Below are 18,874 nucleotides of genomic sequence, written 5' to 3' on the forward strand. Positions count from 1 at the left end.
TAGAGTCACATGAGGCCAAGTGTGATCAGATATTAAAACCCGGGACTCTCCATCACTAGACTGGGGCTTTAAAAAGCCTCAGAATTAAGAAGTGAAGCACAAGGACTGAGTCATGAAGTTTGTCTTCATCAGCCTTTTCTTTGACACTCACATTTTCTTCACCAAAATAGAAGAAGACTTGAATCCCAAACATGAGAAAACCTGGAAAAAAAGCTTTCCTAGAAATTTGTGTATCATAAAACTATACTAATGTTACATACATATAAATTAATTACTTCATAGTTCTTCCAACATGATGTTTAGTCAACTTTCTAACTTTGAAGAACTATTTTGCTAAATTTAGAAGGAAAAACATCATACAACGAGACCTAATCCGAACAGCAGAGGGCAGCAGATCACCGTGGATCTGACTGTGAGCTTCACAAACGCTTTCAAAAAGCACAAAAATAAATCTTAAAGATGTATTCATCAGTGAGTTTAGTTTGAGTCCTCTTTTTACCAAATGATTTGGAGCTGCAGAGAGGGGCTGCAACAGCATAAACAGTGAAAATATGAAAACTTATCAAGTTTATTTTTATCCCATAAATACCATAATACCATAAATACCAAGTCTATTTTGAGTTTCATATCTAAAATAACTTTGCAAGGTGGACTTAGTAGTATTACTGACTGTACTAAATGTTGAATGGGCAAGTGTTATATTACTGGACATGAAACACATATTAGAAAAGACAGACTATAAAAAGATTGAATTATCCTGATCCTGATTGAATGGACTTGTGACTGCTGTACTGACACGTCATATTTAAATAAAGAAAATATTATCAACTGAGAACACCTTTTTATGTGTGCTGAGATTAAGACAACATTTTAGGAGCAACCTGACCAATTTAGGATCAATGTCACGTGTTAGGAATCAAGTTATGACTGAAAATCTCTGCAGCAGATTAACCAGTCTACTGAACTTGAATTTATTCTTTATCATGCTTTTCTTCATCTGGATTAATTTACCTTCTCAAAGACAGTTGAAGGAACTTTTTGAAAAGCTGCAACTAAAATAAATGTAAGCAATGATCTGTTCATGTTCTTTTAAATTGACGTCTGTTTTTAACCTTTTTGTAAGTTGTTAAACTTACATTTTTTTTGTGTACAATGATGACCTGGTAGCATGCAAAGTCTCTTGAGGGAAAGGGTTCAACATTAAAATAAAGATCAATATGTGAAAGCATTACTTAACTATTTTCACAGTAAACATGACATGTAAGATAAGGCAGTGCATAAGAGGCATTCAGGCCAACACAAAAACATCCGGGGAAAGTAACTTAGTAAGGCAGACAGCTGTTCCTTTGAAACTTCAGTCAGATCAGGGTGTTGGACGATAGAAATGCATTCATTTGCGAAGAGTGGAAAAAAAGAACAACATAAAATGTTTAATTTTTTGTTTTGTTTTGAGGTTTTTTTGCATTGACACATCCAGAAAAAAACATAAAGCAACTGAAGATTAAAGGTTTTGATGATTTGCTGATCTGAAACACATGAGTTGACTGACTGAAGTGACCTTTGACTGAAAGTCTTTCTGTGTTGTAATATTTGTTTTTACACCATCCAGAGCTGTCACTAGTGCTAGTCTGTTCTCCTGTAAAAAAGAGCAAAAACAATTGTGATATACATACTTTCAAAGAAAAAAAGTCTCTTCTTAAATACCCATAATCCACACCAAGGCCAGGGGCAAATATGGCATCTTTACCTTCTATTAACAGTACTGTGCAAAGGTTTTTTTCCAACCCTTATTTATTTATGCTTTACTTCAAATTAGACTAACTTGTTATCTTTTAAAGTGATCTTGTTCAACAATTCTTTAGATTTTCTGAATGTTATACAATTTTCTTTTTAGACTACTTTCCCACGGATTTCTATGCCCATTACCATAGCAGCACAAGTGCTTGAAGTGCCGTTTCTTACATTATGAAATTAGCTTTTTTTTAGTTATTTTTGAGTAACTCTGCCCTGTTAGCTGCAATGCTAATGCTGGGAGTTTAAAAGTTGCAGTCATGTTGCTGATGAAGCCATTGTTTTTATCTGACATTATTATTCACAAATACTTTTCGTGTAACAGTGCCTGTTTAGTGTTATGTTTCGTTTTACGCCATGTCGCCTCTAGCTGTCTGACTCCCACCCACCCACACGGTACTCTTGTTAACAAAACCATCTTCTTCTGCTTCCATTTCCCCTGATAAACACTTCGACAGTAACCTCCCCAGTGACCTACAGCGGTCTGCCACAGCTGGAATATATCGTCAACCAAGGAGGTAAGACCGCCCACACAATCACCCCACATTGGGAGTTTGACACAAAAACTCTAAAAGCAAATCCTTAATGTTAACTTAAATAAATGTACCACTGGAGTGTTTTATGATAGTGTTTAACGAAAGGAAAAACATGAAAACTCATTATTTTTATATTTTATTTAATTTCACCTTTAAAGCGATGTTCGTCATTTCCTATCTGGCAACCCTGCTTGACGTGGAAACTACAGCAGATTCAGTTGTTGCAGCCATATCCATGTAAACACGATGTTTCTTTTTCTTATTGATTCGCCACAATAAACATTGGGGAAAAAAACATTAACATTTCCTGTGTAAACAGGGTATTAATTTGTTTGTGTAGTGTTTGTGGCAGACTGTGGGGGCGCTGCTGAACCGTATCGACTCCAATCCACCACCAAAGAAGAAGAAGAATAGCCGTGTTCGTAATGACGTATCTTCGAATACACGTCATTGCGTAAGGATTTATAAACCCAGTTACGTCCTCGTCGTCCTCGTTCGTCCTCAGTGCAGGATAACGTAACAGTCTCAATCTTTACTTCATTAAAAAGACCACTTGTTCTTCCTGCGTGTTTTTCGGCGCCGTATTTTTGTTTGTTTTGCAGTTATCCTGCTCATCACACGGCCTTTAAGGGTTTTACCATCCTGAGTTCATCTTAAAGGTAGGTTTTTTTGTATTTAATGTTCGTTTTCTTTTAGCTGCTTAGCTGAAGTTAGCAGTTTAGCTAACGCTAGGCGAGGTCAACCGGCAAAGATCACCGGAAGACTCCTAAAAATTAAAACTGTCTTTAGTTACAGTCGGTTTTCCTAGAATTAAACTCATTTGCTATTATCTATGATTTTAACATCAGAGACTAAAAAATTTTTTTTTCTATTTTTTATTTTTAACATGTCGCCAACGCTAGCTAATATCGCGATCATAAGCGTTTAATGACAGATTTAGTAAGGAGGTTTTAGTTTGATGGTGATTGGAAATTAGATTTTTTTAGGGTTAAAAAACACTATATCTCAATTTTATTAAATTGCATGAATCAGAACAGACCTAGGTGTCTGTGTAAATATGCCTGTAAGGATTTTGTGAGCATTTTGAGAGCTTTAGTAAACGGGCTTAAAATTATTTAGTTATAACAAAGGCATCAAGAAGCATAACAAGTTGATGTTTCACAAACTTTAATCCAGTTATTTTTAGTATTTAGCTTTTACTGGCTTTGGTGGGTTATTTTTTATTCATTTATTTTTGAGTATTGACGAAAAATGGGAGTGTTTTCTTTTCAGGAATGTGGACTAGGAAGGGGAGTCTGTCGGAGCCAAGGAAGGGTTTCAAAAACTGCTAAAACAAACCATCAGAAAGTTTGCTTGTGTTTATTACTGTGTCATCATCAGACACCTGTTGCAATGTGCAAGCAAAATGGGAAGTGGAAGTTTCTTAGGGTAGCAAAAGGTGAAAAATAGCTCCCTTTCAAGAGATCTTTGCAGATGGCTTTCAGATAAAACGGACCTAAATTTGATTACAAAGATCTCTGACTGCCTCTTTAGTATGAACCCCTCCAATCAAGAATTTTCAAGACATTTCAGCCTCGTATTGTGACCCATTTGAGCTACAGAGCAAGCTGAATTTCTCTCTCCCCATGTCTGTTTTAGTAAATGCCATTTTCCTCTGTCTTCTTTAGATCTGTCGACCATCACCGTATCTGCTGACAATGGATGTGATAGTACGTCGTTGCCCATTCTTGGCTGGTACGCCCCAGGCCTTTTTCCAGCAGTCCAAAAAGTCCCTGGTCTCGTATGCCCAGCGATGCCCCATCATGATGGAGCTGGCTTCAAAACCCATGGCACCTTCAATGGCACGGGCCCTTTGCTCCTCTTCCTTCTATCAGAAGGCTGACACCAAGGCTGCGAGCGATGGTGAGTGTGTTCGACAATTACTGGTCTCATTAACACAGCAGCCACATAATATTAAGACAAATGTCTCCCTGTTGGAAAGACTGACAGATTTGCATCTATGTGAGTTTTAAGACATACATGTAGATATTCCTAATTGTATTTTATTTTCTTCTCTTAAAGCTCCTAAGCAGGAAGCTCAGTCTAAGCTACCTGTTGGTCATCCCATGCCACCTTCTGGCCAAGTGATGGCCTCAAAATGCCCTTTCCTGTCTGCTGAGATGAACCAGAAGGACAGTGGTGTGGTCCGCCAGGTTACCATGGAGTTCCAGGAGGATGTGGAGGAAGTACGCACTGTCCAGAAAGGTAAAGAGTTGTTACACATTAAGTGTTCGCTCAGTGTACTGATGCTTTACTTAACAGTTTGGTGGTTTTCTTAACCTCTTTCAGAAGTTACTCCAGCCCAGCTGAAGCAGCCATCCTTGGCCAGTACAATCAAAAACGGAGAACAGAGTAATCTAATGAAAACTCTTTGGAAGCAGCGTCCTAAGAGGGTCACCCACTTGCTGCAGGACAACTTGCTTGGTAGAAGTATGTTTTGTTTTTTTTCCTCTTTCTGCACCTAGTCCTGTGTCATTTCAAGCTGCTCTTATGGATCACTGTGCCTTTTTAAACACTCCAGCCACGTTGAGCAAGTTTTCTCCCTCTGTTCTGTCACAGTGTCCCGCTATCAGTACGATGATTTTTTTGAGAAGAAGATTGAGGAGAAGAAGAGCGACCACACATATCGCGTGTTTAAGACCGTGAACCGTCTGGCCACTGAGTTCCCAATGGCGGACGATTTTACAGGCTCTCTGGAGGAGAAAAGGGAGGTGTCCGTTTGGTGCAGCAACGACTACCTGGGCATGAGTCGACACCCTCGAGTTGTGCAATCCATCATGTAAGTGATAGAGGCGTAGTGTGCATGTGTAGTCCACAAAGGGCGACATTTGATCCAGTTCTCTTGGGTCAAAGTCTGTTATGTAATGAGGCAAATACTACTTTTGATTTTGTTTGTTTTTCCTGATTGTCATGTAGTTTTTGTTCCACTGTGAGAACAGAGCTTAGACAGAAAGAACGAGAACACTGCCTAATGATTGGATACAACCTGACACACAGGAGTGTTTGCTCCGTTGTTTATGGGGGAGTGTAGTAGATGTGTACTAGATGCAACAAATGTGTAGTTTTCTAACTGCAGTTTTGGAAATTCTGAATGACTGAATAACATTTTTTTTTTTCTCTTGTTTGCGTAATGTCTGTTTCCAGGGATACTTTACAGAAGCATGGGTCAGGGGCAGGAGGAACCAGGAATATCTCTGGAACCAGTAAATTCCACGTGGAACTGGAGCACGAGCTGGCTGACCTTCACAAGAAGGACGCAGCACTGCTCTTCACGTCCTGCTTTGTCGCAAATGACTCCACCCTCTTCACCCTCGCTAAAATGCTGCCTGGTACATAAAACTTATTCTGGATCTTTAAAAAACAAACTGTTTTATTTTATAGATGGCTCACTCTCACTTACTATTTTTTCCCGATTTTTAGGTTGTGAGATTTACTCGGACTCAGGCAACCACGCGTCCATGATTCAGGGGATCAGGAACAGCGGTGCAAAAAAGTTTATATTTCGCCACAATGACGCGGCTCATCTCCGAGAGCTGCTGCTGAAGGGAGACCCCTCCAAACCCAAGATCGTGGCCTTTGAAACCGTCCACTCCATGGATGGTCAGTTTTAGTAGTTTTCTCTCTTATTTATCATAGCACTTGTATTTTACAGACTCTTACTTCTCCTACAAAAACCCTCTGATTTGACCAGATGGTTAATATGCCCCGGCCTGTGCTCGTGTCTGTGCCTCACAGGTGCTGTGTGTCCGCTCGAGGAGATGTGCGACTTGGCGCACGAGTTCGGTGCCATCACCTTTGTAGACGAGGTTCACGCTGTGGGTCTGTACGGTGCCAGAGGGGGCGGCATCGGCGACAGGGACGGCATCATGGACAAGATGGACATTATTTCAGGAACTTTAGGTCAGCATGTTCACTAAAGCGATGTTCAGATCTTTTAATTAATTCCACAATGTTCTTAAGCCGCTTACAATCCAAACAGATGGATTGTTGTGCCAGTATGCCTTTGGTTTATGGTTTTCTTTTGCTTTAGTTTTGTTTATTTACATTTTGAACCAACTCTCTCATCGTGACTCATTTTGTTTTTTGTGTTCGTCTTATCCTGAGGATTAAACCTCAGCTGAGTCACTCAATATGCCTGAGAGCTTGAAGAAGTGGGAGCAGCTCTGTTGTTGCTAGGAAACTGCGGGCTCTCATTGCGCTCTTATTGAGTTACTTTGTGTCGCTGTCAAGCTGAGGGGATGATTATGTCTAACCCAGCAGCTCTGCAGCTCTTGTTTAACTGCCATTTGAGGAAGGTTATTGGTTTTTTACAACTGCATTTGGTTTTTTTATTTTAAGTTTCAACAAGACCCTGACGATGATGTCTTTAGAGCCGTGGTAACAGCCAAAGTCAAGGACTAACCATTTATCTCAACCCCTATTTCCAGGCAAAGCCTTCGGTTGTGTGGGCGGCTACATTGCCAGCACCTCTGCGCTGGTGGACACGGTGCGCTCCTATGCTGCTGGCTTCATCTTCACCACGTCTCTGCCGCCGATGCTTTTGGCTGGAGCCAGGCAGTCCATCCAGATTCTGAAAAGTGAAGAAGGCCGCATGCTGAGACGTAAACACCAGCGCAACGTGAAGCTGCTCAGGCAGATGCTGATGGACTCGGGGCTGCCTGTTGTGCACTGCCCCAGCCACATCATCCCAATCCGGGTAAGCTGGGATTTAATACAGAAACACTTAAAGTACACCCTGCTGAATTAGCAGTACATTAGAGACACTTAATGGCTCCACTAATTAGCTTGCCCCCCCCCCTCTCTTTTTAATGTCAGGTGTCAGATGCTGAGAAAAACACGGCGGTGTGTGACGTCATGATGAGTCGCCACAACATCTATGTGCAGGCCATCAACTATCCCACTGTCGCACGGGGAGAGGAGCTCCTGCGCATCGCCCCGACTCCTCACCACACCCCGGAAATGATGAAATACTTTGTTGGTAAGATGATGAAGCAGTCTTAAATTACAAGTTTCATTTCTTTAACTGTCTAGCTTCTTATAATTATATCAAACATATATCTTTAGTTGTTTAATATTAAATAAAGCTCATTTTCAATTTGAAATGATACACAGAACCTGCTGTGGCTGCATATTTCTCTCTTAAATGAATCTGTTGTTTATTTGTTTGTTTGTTTTTTTTCCCTCTTCAGAGAGGCTGGTGGAGACCTGGAAGGAGATGGGTCTGGACCTGAAGCCCCATTCATCGGCAGAGTGCACGTTCTGTCAACAGCCGCTGCACTTTGAGCTGATGAGCGAGAGGGAAATCTCCTACTTCAGCGGCCTCAGCCACCGCGTCTCCGCCTGCGCATAGCACTACTTAACCACTGCTGGCTCGAGACGGCACATAACACACTCATTCCACTGTCACTGTCATAGAATGTATCAATCGTCTTTTGATAAGTCCCGTTATATGAGCTATTTAAAATATTCTATGTTCAGATGTTCTATAAGCTTCAAATAAATATACGAGAAAGTAAAGATCTGTTTGTTTGCTTTTTGCAGTTGAACAAATGATTGACAGAGCGTACTGTAACTCAGTCTTGCAGGAAATAAGAGGGACTTTCACAAGCACGACTAGGAGTGCCTTCCTAAGTGCTGGAACAAAAACGCTTTACTAGTTCTGTTCTAACAGGAGGGGAGGGGGGGGAAGGGTTAAGCTTTGATACCTTGAGTCACCTTTGAGTTATTTACCTTGAGCAACACGTGAGGAGTTGCTCCTTAAAAGGAGATTAAATGGCATCTGCATTTAATGACGAGCTCTTAAAATCCACCTAATAAGCTCACAGCTGAGCCAGCTCCTCAGGTCAAAACAGTCCGACTGTGTACATGACAAGGTTAAGGAGCAAAATGATCAACTTATTATAGACAAAAAAACTGAGGGGAGGGGAAAAAGCAAGAAGAAAAGTGCTTCAAATGGCTTCAGAGTCAGAGTTTTAAACTAAAATCATAATTTTCTGTGATTTGTTAGCATCTAACAAATGTGTTGATGATGACTTTCATCTGTAAAGTTAACTGAGTTAGAGTCATTTTCCTCTTGGTTAATGTCATTTAGATGTGGTGACCATCTTGAAGGGGAAGTCAGTGAGTTGTAGACGTATCATAAGTTTCATTAAAATCCATCCACTGGTTCTTGAAATATTTTGCTAACAGAAACAAACAGCGTTACCCCAACTGGTAAATGTGAAGGTTTTAGGCCAAAAAAAAAAAAAAAGTTGCACAATGTGTTGTGCTCCGAGTGCGTGTTGGGGATCATGCTCCAGCTGCAAGCACGTCCAAATGTTAATGTGAGAAAATCATCAGATAAGTGATGCTCAGTAACACTATTGAAGTGGAACTGGACACTTTCATAAACCCAGAAGAAATAGGTCACCATAATGAGGTCACCTTTTGTCCACAGAACACAAAGGTTGAATCCTGGTATCCCACTGGTGACTGAAAAATTAATTATCGAAACTGGGACACAGTCCAGTTATTTTAAATGATTTTTCCTTTGTACATATAAATAAGTGAAGAGGAAATAAGTTCATAAAAATGTTGCATAAAAATGATAATTTAGCCTTCATCATGCAGTCTGTTAAAGTGTGGTTTTACAACAGAATGAAAATTTAATCAGAAGAGTTGATTAAAGTGAAAAAGGCCCATTTAAAGTCTTTTTATAAATACTCAGTTTCAAAAGAAGACTCCGTGTTGTTTTACTGGGTGTTATCTGACATACCCTGTAAGTTCAGGCAAAGATGACATAAAGGTGACCCACATTCACTAAATAACCATCAGGGTGACATAAAAACACACATTCAGCTCCACACCACAGACGTCTCTCACTTTTCACCCACAAAGACAGCGCTCAGCTTGGCAGCTCACCCATCAGCTTACACAGCTTTTATCACAACCTCGTCCCGCAGCAGTTTCCCAACAGGTTCGCTAAAATCTGTCATAAAAAGGCAGAACTACAGAAGTGGAAGTGGGTTTCAAAAAACCGAGGTTGCCACTTGCGTAAACGTTTCCACCTCAAACCGACTTTTTGTCCGGCTGCTCGTAGAAACAGACTCTACAACAACAACAAACCCATCAGAGTTGGTTAGATGTTTCAAATGCTCGTTGTTATCACATCAATTTGCAATATTTACAATATCACAGGTGGGTGATGATGTGATGTGACTGCATCTGTGTGTGTACATGTCTCTGTGTCTGTTAGCAAAATACCTCATGAACCACTGGCTGGATTTTAAGGAAACATCCGAGAATCAATCATCAACTGATTAACATTTGGAGTCAGCCTGACTCAAGATGGCTACCACAGCAAACACAAACATAGTCAGCCAGTTTTACAGATACTGAGCTAAGATTTGGTGCTTCAGTAGCTGACAGTCATTCCCAACACTCATTCTGAGTTTAAAACCTTGGCACGCAAGGCGCAGGAGTGCTGTGTCCTTTCAAGATTATTCTTTAGATAAGATATAAAGATGTTCTGAATGGACCATAAATTGTTTCATTTTTGCAACTACGACACAGTGTCTGGTTCTGTTCTTTAATTACGTAAAATATTTCTAGAGCTTTATATATAATCCATCTGCAGTGCACCGTGAAATGCACCTAAAATGACAATAGTGTGTTTTTTTGCAACGTTTCAACTTCTGACCTACAGGACAAGCAACCAGGAAAAAAAAAGAAAAAAGTTGCACAGTTACAGACTGCAGAAAAAGGAAGTAATTCAGCAAATAAAGGAAACTAATTCAATATCAAAAAGATTTATTTTTTAAGCTGGTTTAAACACATTTTAGTCGTAAGGAAAGGGGAAAAGTTAGAAGACGCTGCAGCTCTCTAAGATGGCAGTTTTTTTTTGTTTTTTGTTTTTTTACGTGTACGCATAATTGCTCCTCAGAAAGATTTAGTCCCTGATTTTGATTCAAACGTCGAGGTAACGTGAACACGTTCCACACAGGTCAGCAACAAAACAGTTGTGTTGCGTAATATCCTAAACACTGCGTAAAATTTGTAAATGAAAAAAATCATTTTGAACCAAGAAAATAGAACTGCTGGTGTATAAATGTGATCTAAAGCACTGATTAGACTCTAGAGAATGGTTTATTCAGGTGAATGAGGGCACAGATTGTGTTGTAAAGCACTTTGAGTGGCTTGATTGGCTAGAAATGTAAGAACAGTCCATTTACTCATGAGAGAAAAACAGAGGAAGTCTGAGTCACTTTTAACAGGGAATCATTTAACCAGCTGGTATTTTTCTTCTAAACTTGTGACTTTTGTGGACGTCTCACTATATACATTTGCACACGTAAAAAAAGAAATCCTGTGGTTTAAGTTGTCATATGATTTCTACGTAGTTACATATTGAAATAAATGAATGAAAAATAATAAAAATAAAAATTGAAAGGTGGTTTGCAGATAAATGAATTAACCATGCAAAGGATTTAAAAGTGTGTGTGTGTTTTTAAAGGGAAAACTAGAAAAAAATTGACATTTTGCTTCAGGTTTCTGCACTTTGCTCAGTTCTTCATCAATCCGAGGCCTGCTGTCACCATTTATCTCTGATGATAACGTCCTCATCGTTGAGTATATTCAGGCCCAATGCTTTGTTAAAACAACAGATATTTTGAGGGTTTTTTTTTTCTTTTTTTGTGGGAAAGTCTCCAGCGAGATAACATAGAGAGACCCGTTTGTTTGTCCCGTGTGGAATCCGACCTCAGAGGCTGTTTTTTCCATGAATGCTCGGTCTTGTACGGCCGCCAAGTCTCAGGGTTCAGACAAAAGCGAGGAGCAACGAAAGAGGGAGCTCGCAATGGTTGTTAGGACTTGAGTCGTTCTCACATTGAATGGCTGTGCTTATCTTCTCTGTGAAAAAGCTGAATTGTACTTTGGCAGTCACCACATGGAAACAGGCAGGTGTTTATTTCGAAAGAATGTCTAAATCATGATTATATGTATTTATCTTATTACTGAGGCAAGTTGATTCTGCAAGTATTAAACTTACTCACTGCAAACTAAAATATAAACGTTATAAATGTGATATGCAAGTCTGAAATGTGGGTACGCATTCAATATAAACAAAGGACTCGACAGAATCTGTGGAAGCTCGAGTCACGTGATTGACCCGCATCAGGCAGGTCAAAGGTCAACAAATATGGTGGATTAGGCCAAACATCAGAAGTTTAGTTGGAAATATAAAAGTCAATCTGCTGCCAAATGTGAAGGGAAAGAGAAAAAAAAATGAGCTTGTCGTTTAAACACATGCAAATGTGTTGACAGTCAATTCCAGGAGTTCATAATTTGTCCTAAGAAAGATTTGCTGCACTGTGCAGGCAAGACCTGAGGGCAAAATGTGCGAGGAGTATAATTACTGTCTCAACAAAAGTATCCAGAGTTAAAAAAGTTTGAGGCTGTGCCAAATTAGCACGACACTGGGATCATGCAGCTATGTGAAAAGAAGAAAAAACAGTCTTGATTGCTTTTGAGGGAAATCAGGCATTTTAAGTGTGCCCTTTAAGAAAGATTAACTCTTGGATTTGATCACGTAACTTTGCTCAGATGCACAAAACACTACTTTGCGCACTGAAAAAAAGGTTTGAAAATAAGCTGCTTAACACAGAACTTATTCTGGTTTATTTTATTATTATTTCTAAATTCGAAGTCATACTATCATTTTTGGGTTTTGCAGGTCATAACATCCACCTCTCATAACCACCCCAGAGGTCTAAGAGCCAACAAACACTGTGCCGGATGGACTCAGCAGCAACAGAAGGCCTGCAGACCCCGATGAGGACAGGAAAGTTGAGAAACGTGCCGCAGATCTTTTGCTGCTCCTTCTGTTTTCAGCGTGTTGCTGATTTGCATATTCTGAACTGGGTGGGACACGTCGAGCTTTTAAATGATGATCGCTTTAGTCATCGTGTTAACACCTGAGCACAGTGCTCAGCAGAAACAGCCGAACAGACAAGTCTGTTCTTCGGAGCTCGGAAATGACTGGGGACGGTCAGCTGACTGAAGCCTGGTATCTGAAGATCTCTCTCAGGCTCACTTCCTCATTCCACAGAAAGCGAGGAAATAAGCGATTAAGCAGTCGTAAACAAGAGCGGGAAACACATCTTTAGCCTTTTTTTTTTACACTCACACCAGCTTCACCTCTTGATATTATGTCTCTTATTAAACTTCTGTCAGCATCCATGCTATCATGAGCCCGTCTGGTTCAATATGAATCTGATTGAAACCGGATTCAGTTTCGAGGTTACAAACATTCTCCAGTTTTCAGGGAGTGTTCCTGGTTGCACCTGAGTTTTGGGAACAATGCATCCATTATTTGGAGCTTTCTTTGAAATTTAACGTGAGATCCTTTCATCCCGGTGTGTTGCTCTCGTTTTACAGAAACATGAGCCACGAGTGTCAGATTGTGTGCCGCTCGGACAAGATGACCGAACAAAAACATTTATATCTCGAATATTACAAACTGGCAAAATGTGTGCTGTGACACCTGAAAAAGTTATTAAAATATGGCTGCCTGGTCTGCTCCCAGGCCTTGGTTATCCTTGACACAAACCACACAATCTGTGTCTGTGCTGAAGGATCAGAGTCGGTTATCAGGGTCCAGATATCTGCAGGTCCTTGGGGCTTCCAGGAATTTTATCCTCTGACTGCTTTACTGTTTTAGCAGAGGCCATATTGTTTCTCTGCACGCATACATCTGTTTGTGTGTACATGACAGGGTAGATGAGGGCCACAAAGTTATTATTGTAAAAAAAAAAAAATACATTGAAGTTTTACAATTTTTAACAAGTTGCAATAAATTATGACCATGCAATTTCAGTTGTCCATTAATTGTTTTGTTTTTTCCCGTCAGGATGTTTTTAACCCATTTAACACAAGTTACTTTATAGTTTTACTTCCTGGCTTTTTGTTTCTTTCATTTGATATAAGCTGATGATGCCGTCAGTCTCACTGTGTTCGCAAATCTCCATCTTTATGTGGAATAAAATACTCGTCTAATAACTTCTGAACATGCCGGTGGTGAAAACCTGTCCTCTACAAACTAAAACACATCATAGTTTATAGACGCCCCATCACTCCCGAAGTGTTCGTAAAAGAAAGAACAAACTACATCCATCTACTCCTTCCAAAGGCCAGTAAATCATGATGGTTTAAACATTATAGCACATTAGGCCTAATTCTGCTGTGAACTTTATTCAAATCAGTAAAAGGTTTTCTATGTTTTTGCACTTTAAGTCTGGTTTTAACATAGAAAATAACACAGTACCGTTTTGACAAATATGGCACCAAAGAAAAGCAAAACAACTCTTTTATTAAATCTACTACTGGTGAACTTTTTACCTAGTTTTGTGAAACCTGAGCAACCGTCTGTGATGTTGAAAATGCTGACTTTTCATCGCTTTCTAGATTATTGAAAATTGCAAACTAAGGACAATCATTTTTTTCTCCCCTTATTGCACAATTATGTCTGACAGCCCTTTGTACACAGCAGCAAAATACCGAAGAAAATCTTCTCGGAATCATAAGTCTTCCTGTCTGAAAAAACAAACAAAAAAAAAAAGATGGGCAAGCGAGTTTCCTGGAAATCCGTACAGTATAATTAGTGTTACTCATAAATAGTGGCACAAAGAGTTGAAGTTTAAGTCTCAGTTGAAAAGTGGTTTAAAAACTTTTTTAGGCCTTTGAAATAAAAACACTCATTGGAAATGAATAACATACTTTAAAACTGCAAAAACTCAAAACCTTTTTTGTGTGCATGCCCTTAATGTGGCAAAAAAAATAAAAAAATAAAAAAGGGGAATTTTGAGATTGTTAAGCAATGAAAGTAAACAAAAGAAAAGTTACAAAGGCATAATTATTTATACAGCATAAGCAAATCTACATCTTGAATCTTATCAGGTCTTAAAATGAAGGATTTATACCTTCAGATGAACAGCAACGCACATTATGCTGCATTATAAATGCAGAAACAGAATGTAAAAATATCTATCTACAGCCTGACTGCTTCCACAGGAAATAAGAAGGTAAATGACAGCACCTTGCTGTCAGCCAGTTTGAAAAGCTTTAGCAGGTTTCTGGTTAGGGGCAGGCAGGTGTGTGTTAACAGGACGCCAACGAAGTAGGACATCAGCTGAGGTCTTAGAAAGGCAATTTTCTGAAGCTGCTTTGTCCTTTTCAGAGTCGAGGGAGGCTCAAGCTTATCCCTGCGGTCAACGGGGGGGAGAGGCGGTGAACGCTGTATACAGGTCACCGGTCCATCACAGGGCCAGCAGAGACACACAAGACAAAAAAAAAAAAAACGTGCACACTCACACCTGAAGACAATTTAGAATTTCAAACTAACCTAACATTGCAGGGGTTTGGAGAAAGTTTAGAAAAAACACACACAGCTGCTCAAAAAGAAGTTGTCGGTCTCGATCTGGGAAGGGTTTCAAGGCCGTTTCTAAAAAAGAACAACTTTGGAGTCAAAGTTCTGCGGGGAGAACGATTCAGTCAAACCAGGTGTAAAGCTTTCTCCGAAAAGCTTAACCTTGATGTCCGACTGTACTGAACAAGAACTGAACAAGTGTGGCCTGTTTGGAAGAGCTGACATGAGAAAATAAAGCCCAGCAGCCCATTCACTGAAAACCAAACCCAGCATTTTACCACAAACGTCTCATAACAACTGCCAAGCACGGTGGTGGACAGCTAATGATTTGGGCTTGTTTTGTAGCCCCAGAACCGGAGCACCTTTCTGCCAATTAGTTAACCATGACCTTCTTCACATACCAAAGTATGTAGACCTAATGGGTTACACAACAGGAAAATGAACCCAAACACAGCAGCAGATATACTGAAGAGAGTCTAAAAAAACAAACTGAATGTTACAAAGACCAAAGTTCAGTGTATTTGAAATGATGTGGTGGGACAAAAATCCATAAACCGCAATAACTGAAGCAACATTATGCTAAAGAAAAAGGCCAAAGTGACAGATAAGATCAATAATCAGGTGTTTGAGAAGCTATGAAAGGTGAAATATACTCTGATTTCACACACTGCTCCTGCAGGCTGGCTTTGTTGTTGTTAAGTAAATAAAGGCACATTGTAATGCACTAAATGTTATTTTAGACTTGCTGAGATATTTCTTTCATTATTCTAGTTATTTGTGAAGCTTTGATAGGTAGACCTTTGAACTGAAACGCTTGTTTGTTGTCTTTTTGCATCACCTACACTGACGTGAGTCTTTGTTTTGTGTCGAGTAATTTGTTAGTGACTTGCCCTGCAAAGAAAATGCCACTCGTGCATTCCAGTGACTGGCAACCACACCGGTCTACTGATAGCCTATGAATAACTCCAAACGCTTCCTTTAGAGCTTACCGGAGCATAAGGGCTGGCACGCTGCTCCCAGCTCACCTCCCTGACCGCATTGTTAGAGGAAATAAAAACACTCATTCCCGCATGGTGGCTGATGTTATGACAGTAAATACAAGTTGTGAAAGCCACAGCCATACTTGTGAGACAAATCACTGAGGCTGACGTGTACAGTATGTTTGTTTTCATGAAAGTACCTTAAAAACATTACTTTACAAACTCACAAATTTTAATAAAGGACTCTTTATTACCTAACTATAATAAACAGCCTTTCTAACAGATTAAATCCTGCTAACCTGTGGTGTTGCTTAGGTTTTATGTTGGGGCCAGTTTTGTTTTTGCTTCATATTGTCCCTCTAGGACAGATTAAACAATTTATAATGCCATATTTATTCAAGTGATATTCAACAATACTGCAGCATTAAATACTCTGAGTTTATAGAATATAATGGTTTTGTTATCCAACAGTTACTGATAACAAAAATTCTTTTTTTTTATTTTTAAGCAGTCCTGTTCTTGTCATAAGAAAGTGATGACAAGACCTGAGACTTATGACGGGTTTCTTGTTCGACATTCAAAAACCCTTAAAACCCGGTGGATGAAAATGAGTTGGCTGCAAAGCATGAGGAGTCCGAGGTTTCTGGACCGCACTGATGTTGATGAAGGACAAAAAACTTTGAAGCAGCTGGGCATTCCTGCTCCTCTGCAGCCCTTCATGTCCACTTCCCTCAGTTAGAAACACCTGCACAGACAGATAAGGGAACCCACTGACATCACATTATAAATATATGATATAATTAGAGTTTACCCATTGATACAGAAGCTGCAGCTGCGCAGCTTCACTTTATTAAAGCACATTTTAAAGACTTCCCCATATTATTGACTTTAGAGGTTTAAACAGAGGATGGCAATCTTATTTAAAAGTCATTTTTTATTAAAATGATTTCAGCTGCTTTATTTGGTTTAATCTTTGTAGCTCGGATTAAGGGTTTTACCTCCTAATGTTTGATGCATGTTGCAACATCTGGTTTGTAAATGAAAAAAAAAATGTGACTCAGAGTCTAATGCGAGGTCAGACGAGGAACAAGGATGTCAAGCAGCATACCACTGATAGAGTTCGGTCTTTCCACGGCAGCGATTAACTTGGCAGGCTTCGGTGGAGTTTCCCTGACCTCTCCCTTTTTATGTTTTCAGACTGAGAGCGGAGAACAAGAAAAAAAAAAACATCTTGAACTCAAACATGAGCAGCTGATTCCATTTTCTGAGCTTTAAAGTCGTAAAAACTGTTGCTGTATGTTTGACTGCATGTGTCAGATAGGGGCAAAAGGATTGTTTTATTTGAAGTACATTCTGTGTTTGAGCGTACGTGACGCTGATAAACAGATAGCGGCCGCTCCGGGGTGTCTTTCCTTTTCCTCTCCGTGGGCCAACAAACACAGCAGCCTTCCTTTATTTTTGTAGGGCTGCTGATAACAAAAGAAAACACAGCTCATTCCCTGCTGCTAAAACCATTACAACAACAAATCGTAATTGTGAGCGCTTTGAATAATTTTACAATCGACAAAACATTCTTTCAGACGAAACCCTTTGTGCTCTGTGTGTGTGTAAGCCTTCTGATAACTTTGTAGGTGAAGAGGCATCAAAGAGGTCAGTGACATAAAGATTTCACTTTAATTTTAGAGTAAAGGCTGTCCTGCAGTCTCCACTCCAAGCAGGTAAAAGGGTATCGGACAATAAAAGTGTTTAGGCTCAAACACATGGGGTTAAAGTCATAAAAGAGATGATAACCACCTGTTTATGACTACCTTTGTGACACTTCTAGATATAGTTATTGTGAATAATTTACTGAATGTCTAATCTGTGTTAGTAATAATCTTGGTCAACATTTTCTGATTCACAAATATGAGGATCCCAGATATTAAGCAAGCGGGCTTCCCTAATTCGTGAAAATTATGTGAAAACAAGAGCTGCAGATCGAGGCTCTTATGGGTTTTTTTTTTGCTTTGTTTTGTTTTTTTACAACATACCACTGATTTGCAGGAAAAAAAACGAGTTACATTTAAGGCACCTAACAGAGAGGGGAATTTAAATACTTCTCGTGCCAGTGGAGAGGCGAAACAAAAATTTAATTCTGGCAGAGAGCAGAGAAGAGGAGCTAAAAGTGGAAAAAAGGTGAGGCAAAGAGAGGATAATAAAAAAATAAAATAAAATAAGCACAGGGCAGCTTGATTATGAACTGAAGATCAAAAGTCTGATCCTGAACTGGAAATACTTGAAGAAAATTACAGCGTTAAAACGAAACTAGTACTACTACAGTTTGTAAAGTTAATGGCCCATAACAGTGACATGAATAAGAAACATCCAGCAGCAGAAAAACACCTGAGACAAAAACAGCTGTCATCTCTGTCAAAACAAGGACAGTGTTTCATTTCTTCTTTAAATTATTACAGATTTTATCACTCAAACTGCTTTCATTGTGAAAGTAAAATGCTATGTTTGGTTTTCATATACAGTCGAGCAGGAGCTTTATTTGTTACAATTCTGTTCTCGATTTTAAACAAAGCAAGTGAAGATAACCTATAATCTAACCCAAACCTAATTCTCTTTAAAGCTTTAAATTTTAGATCAGAGACATTAGAGCTCACTGATAAAACACGAGTCCAGCAAAGAAGTGAAAAATACACAGAAAAATCTCTCTTAATTTAACAATATTACAAGATAAAAGAAGGAAGTGCAACAGATGGGTTTTCTATATGAGTGTTTGTGTTGTTCCAGCTTTCATAATGAAATCTTCTGTGTCTGTGAGCTGCTGAAACTAATGGGTTTAAAGAAATCTGTTCTCATGGCTGTCGGACGCGGCTCCTTCTACAGAGAGTCGTTATTTTGAGTCAGGAGTTCTCACTTCGGGCAGGTGAAGACTTCAGCAACGCTTCGTAATGACTGACCAACGTGTTTCGACTTGTGTCGTCCGTACAAGTGTTGCAGGAGTCTTTACCTGCTCAGTTGTTGTTGGGTTGTTGTTTTTTTATCTCTGTGTACCTTGCAATAATTAAAGTTGTGCCAGAAAATCCCAGACTACGATGACTTTGCACTTTCTAATGTTCTCCTGCCAGATTTCCAAAGCT

General features: G+C 39.5%; 1 protein-coding gene across 1 annotated transcript; it reads left to right on the forward strand.

The window, feature by feature from the left end:
• Nucleotides 1-2,803: 2,803 nt before the first annotated feature.
• alas1 (aminolevulinate, delta-, synthase 1) lies at nt 2,804-7,883 on the forward strand. Its single transcript, XM_017408532.3, has 11 exons — nt 2,804-2,986; nt 3,995-4,229; nt 4,389-4,571; nt 4,656-4,796; nt 4,926-5,145; nt 5,511-5,695; nt 5,787-5,966; nt 6,102-6,266; nt 6,794-7,062; nt 7,182-7,344; nt 7,556-7,883. The coding sequence occupies exons 2-11, from the start codon at nt 4,025-4,027 to the stop codon at nt 7,714-7,716; spliced, it is 1,872 nt and encodes a 623-aa protein (XP_017264021.1). The 5' UTR covers nt 2,804-2,986; nt 3,995-4,024; the 3' UTR covers nt 7,717-7,883.
• The last annotated feature ends 10,991 nt before the right edge of the window (nt 7,884-18,874 follow it).

The sequence above is a fragment of the Kryptolebias marmoratus genome, linkage group LG4 (assembly GCF_001649575.2).
Source record: "Kryptolebias marmoratus isolate JLee-2015 linkage group LG4, ASM164957v2, whole genome shotgun sequence".
Classification (NCBI taxonomy): Eukaryota; Metazoa; Chordata; class Actinopteri; order Cyprinodontiformes; family Rivulidae; genus Kryptolebias; species Kryptolebias marmoratus.

Excerpts from the sequence above, each read along its gene's own strand:
- alas1 (XM_017408532.3), top strand. The coding sequence starts at position 4,025 with ATGGATGTGATAGTACGTCGTTGCCCATTCTTGGCTGGTACGCCCCAG. Across the intron at positions 5,696-5,786 it reads CCTCGCTAAAATGCTGCCTG|GTTGTGAGATTTACTCGGAC; the intron begins GTACATAAAACT and ends CCCGATTTTTAG. Across the intron at positions 6,267-6,793 it reads CATTATTTCAGGAACTTTAG|GCAAAGCCTTCGGTTGTGTG; the intron begins GTCAGCATGTTC and ends CCCTATTTCCAG.